This window comes from Solanum pennellii, chromosome 6, assembly GCF_001406875.1.
Source record: "Solanum pennellii chromosome 6, SPENNV200".
NCBI classification, from domain to species: Eukaryota; Viridiplantae; Streptophyta; class Magnoliopsida; order Solanales; family Solanaceae; genus Solanum; species Solanum pennellii.
In genome coordinates, this window is record NC_028642.1 from 46055584 (window position 1) to 46059979 (window position 4396).

Here is a 4396-nt window from a genome sequence, read left to right on the forward strand (position 1 = left end):
TCGTTTATTTATGAAGGCTAATGATGTGTAAATGTCAATATTTATTTTATTGCATATATTCCACTATTTTATTATATTATCCTCACATAAATACACATTTACTTAATTAGTCAAATAAAGTCCTTTTTTCTATTAATTAGTCAACACTCTACATTCAAATTGAAGTCCTTTTTATCAGTTTCACATTTCTAGGAATTTTTTATTACGTATTTGACTAAGACACGTTTGATATCTTCTTTTTCTTGACAAATGGTCCCAATTGAATTTTGTCAACCTAAACGTGTGATACTTTTTTTGACTACTTGTTTAACATTTCAAATTTGGCAGTCGGTGGCCATTATTTGTGTCAATTACATGTTTGGGGATGGGTGGTACCTTACTTTTCACTTGTGGGTTGCATGTGATGTGCAGTGGAAAACCTTTTTTGATTTCTTCTTCAATCATTAGGAAGGGATTAACTTCATCACACTATTTTCTAAAGATATTCGATTCAAGTGAAGTAAATTAAAATAAAAATGGAAAAACATATATTAGTTAAGAAAAATATGACAATTAATAAAAAATGTTTATACAAGGAAGTATAACATCAATAACAATGTGCAAGCACCTAAACATACTAAGTAACAGATGATTACATATATCAAAAGTCAAAGATTACATGAATAGGTGTATTTAATAAACAACATATGACTACAAATATCAAAAGTCAAAAATTACATGAATAGACTAATACAACGAGTAAAAATAATCATATTAAACTTGTGATAATTCAAAAATTAAAGTAACAAGTTTCTCAGTAGGTTAGTCGAATGTAAAGAGTTAGACCTAACAAAATTGGGAAGGTGGAAATAGGTATTCTTCAGGTACATTTTGATGACTATTGAAGTGTTTAACAATAGGTTTAAGGGTCCATTTTGGTGTATCAAAATGAAAATTAGTGTCAAAGTTGATGTATTATTTGGCCTTAATGATATCAATTATTAGTAACCCGTGTCTTTATTATGTCACTAACTTGTTCAAATCATTTTTAATTTACAATATCTTTTAGATTACATATGAAACCACCTATTTCTTTCTTATTGGAGGCTGAGACAGCGTTCACCAACTATGTCTACTACCTTTAGACTTTCCTTAATTCTTTCACATATATGTTCGATACTGTATTAAAGTTCGACTAAATCTAAATTTGTATCGAGAAAGCCTACATTAAAGGTAAATACTACTTAACCATTTGTACACCTCTTTTTATTTTACAAAATTTATCAAATGGAGTCCCTTTCTCCTATGAGAAGTCCTCCAGGTTCTTCTTCCCATGCTGGCTTCCCAATTGTAGTCATCGCAATCATCGGTATCGTGGTTACTGGTTTATTGCTAGTTAGTTACTACATTTTTGTTATCAAATGTTGTTTGAATTGGCACAGAATTGATCTTTTGAGACGATTTTCTTTCTCTAGAAGGCAGAGTGTGGTAGAACCCTCAACGGTTTACTCCCCTGTACTGGAAAATCGGGGACTAGAGGAATCTGTGATTCAATCGATCCCGATTTTCCAGTACAAGAAAGGGGAAGGAAAAGATGCAATCATAGAGGAGAGAAGAAGAAGTTCATGTGAATGTGCTGTTTGTTTGAATGATTTTCAACATAATGAGAAGCTTAGAATAATTCCAAGCTGTGCTCATATTTTCCATATTGATTGTATTGATGTTTGGCTTCAAAAAAATGCAACTTGTCCACTTTGCAGAACCAACATCTCATTGACTAAAATCCCTTATGATGTTGTCATAGAAATAGCAGAAAACAATCCAACATTATCCGGGGATAGAACTAATGGTTCAAGTTTTTCAAGAAATTTGATCTCAAGCATGGGGGATGAGTGCATTAATATAAGAAAAAAAGACGAAGATTTCGCAGTCCAACACATTAGGAGATCATTCTCTATGGATTCAGCTACTGATAGACAACTTTATTTGACAGTTCAACAGATTGTACAGCAGCAAAGACAAGTTTCTGATGTTAGTTCTTGTGAAGAAAGTAGTGCCAGAGTCATCAAAAGATCATTTTTCTCTTTTGGGCATGGAAGGGGTTCAAGAAATGCAGTTCTACCTCTTCATTGGGAGCCATAGTTACGTAGAAAAGGGCAGCTCGTTACACTAAATTCCCATTGTGCGCGAGGTACAAGCAAGTGTTATACAACATTTGGTCTTTTTACATGATCTATAGACCTTGTAAGCGGTTCTTTTCATAGCTTGAATCAGGTTACAAGTATACATTGAGACTGATCCCTTTCATTTAGTTTCATATTTAAGTATTCTGTTGGTATAGAATATTGAGTTAAATAGATCTTTTTAGAGATTATAGAAGGATAATTGTAGATATTGAAAAAAGGAAAGTGATAAAAGTGGAAGCTAATTAAAGGTTTCTTAGCACTTATCTAGCTAGGGTGTGTTAGTTACTTGAGAAAAAGACATTCAAATTTGGCATTGGCTCACTAATAAACAATTTGAACTTTGAAAGTGCATACACATCTACACATCTTAACTTGATTTCAACTGACAACAAAACATTCCATCTTGTTTCCACTATGTCTCGTGGATGCCCTACACTGACGTGATACGTAAATTTTGAAAGTGTTTATATGACATTTGTAAATTGAAGTGTTCATCTGACACAATAGAAATAAGTTAGATAAAAATATTCAAATTTGAGGCGTTTACTTGCACAGTTGAGGACAAATTAAAATGTTTGTTCTTTACATTTTGTGTGTTTCCAGCCCACCATATTTGATTATATTGTTGGATTGTTCATATTGTATTATAAGATTAGAGACCAGAGGGCAGGACCACTAACGCAATATGATTTAATCATCATTGCTTTAACAACCTTAGACATTTCATTTATATCTTTTGGTCTGAGTATTTTGCTTATATCTGGGGGAAAATACACAAGTACCTCTCTGCCAAAAATTCCAGAGACACACTTATATTATACTAAGATCATATTATCTTTGAATTTATTTTATAAGTAATTTTCTACTCTTTTTCGACTTACGTGGTACTAGCTTGAAAAAAAAAGTCAAACAACGTTAAGCCCACAAGATAGTGTCACGTAGGCCGAAAAGGGATGGAAAATTATTAATAAAATACGTTCAGGATTAATAGGACCTTAGTATAGTATAAATGTGTCTCTGAGATTTCAGACATAGGTTGAGGAGGTACTTGTGCATTATTCCTATATGTAGAGGCCTAAGTTAAATTGATATGGGCCAGTATTTGCTCTTTGCGTTGTGAATAAATGAATGTCCCCAATTCGTTTACTTTTAATTAATTTCTTAATCACAAGCTCCAACTGATCTTCAGTTTAGCAAGACAGATCATTAAGCAATCAATTGCAATTTTGAAATTTTTTGAAGAAAGTTTCAAAAGTTGTTCAAACTCTAAAACTCGTGGTTGACGTATGTATTATTCCTTATTTTGTTCATTGGAGCAGGTAGAACTAGATCCTCAAATCAGAAACACTTAGATAGAAGTCCGATGCACAAAGCATGTTATTTACATGTAGTGTATATGAGTCCGGAGCCTAAAGGTATAAAATATTAATAAAAATTTTAAAATGGTATATAAAATTTTATATTAACCAAAATAGCAAAATCGTTGGAACAACAGCGATTTACTCCACCGGAAAAAGCAAAATTGTTGCTACTGTAGCGATTTTGCAAAATGTGATTTTTTTTAAAAAAAAATCAAATCGCTACCTAGGCAGCGATTTTCAATTTTGTTTTAAAAAAATTATTTTTTTTGAAAATCGCTGCCAGCGATTTCCCTTTAAAAAAAAAATTTAAAGAAAATCGCTGCCTCGCTGCTTAGGCAGCGATTTTCAAAAAAAAAAATTTTCCTAGGCAGCAATTTTCTTTAAAAATTTTTTTAATGGAAATCGCTGCCTAGGCAGCGATTTTCTAAAATTTTTTAAAATAAAATTGAAAATCGCTGCCAAGGTAGCGATTTGAATTTTTTTTAAAAAAAAAAATCACATTTTGCAAAATCGCTGCAGTAGCAGCGATTTTGCTTTTCCCGTTGGAGTAAATCGTTGTTGTTCCAGCGATTTTACCGTTTTGATTAATATAAAATTTTATATACCGTTTTAAAATTTTTATTAACATTTTATACTCTTTAGGATCCGAACTCTAGTATATAATGTTATGTGAACAATGTATCTTAATGTCTAATGCAAGCACTAGTGGACTGTATCCGTGACTTAAACAACTTAACTGTTACTCCAAAATTCCTATCAATTTCCTGGAAGATATGTGAAATATGATTTGACTATCATGAGAAGTAATCTGACTTACTATAATTAGAGGATTTGGTAAGAGAGGACTCCCTATAAATATTTCCAACCATT

At 31.9% G+C, this 4396-nt stretch overlaps 1 protein-coding gene across 1 annotated transcript; it reads left to right on the forward strand.

Annotated features, from left to right (window-relative positions):
- Nucleotides 1-794: 794 nt before the first annotated feature.
- LOC107022745 (RING-H2 finger protein ATL16-like) lies at nt 795-2514 on the forward strand. Its single transcript, XM_015223336.2, has one exon. The coding sequence runs from the start codon at nt 1267-1269 to the stop codon at nt 2119-2121; it is 855 nt and encodes a 284-aa protein (XP_015078822.1). The 5' UTR covers nt 795-1266; the 3' UTR covers nt 2122-2514.
- The last annotated feature ends 1882 nt before the right edge of the window (nt 2515-4396 follow it).

Excerpts from the sequence above, each read along its gene's own strand:
- LOC107022745 (XM_015223336.2), top strand. The coding sequence starts at position 1,267 with ATGGAGTCCCTTTCTCCTATGAGAAGTCCTCCAGGTTCTTCTTCCCAT.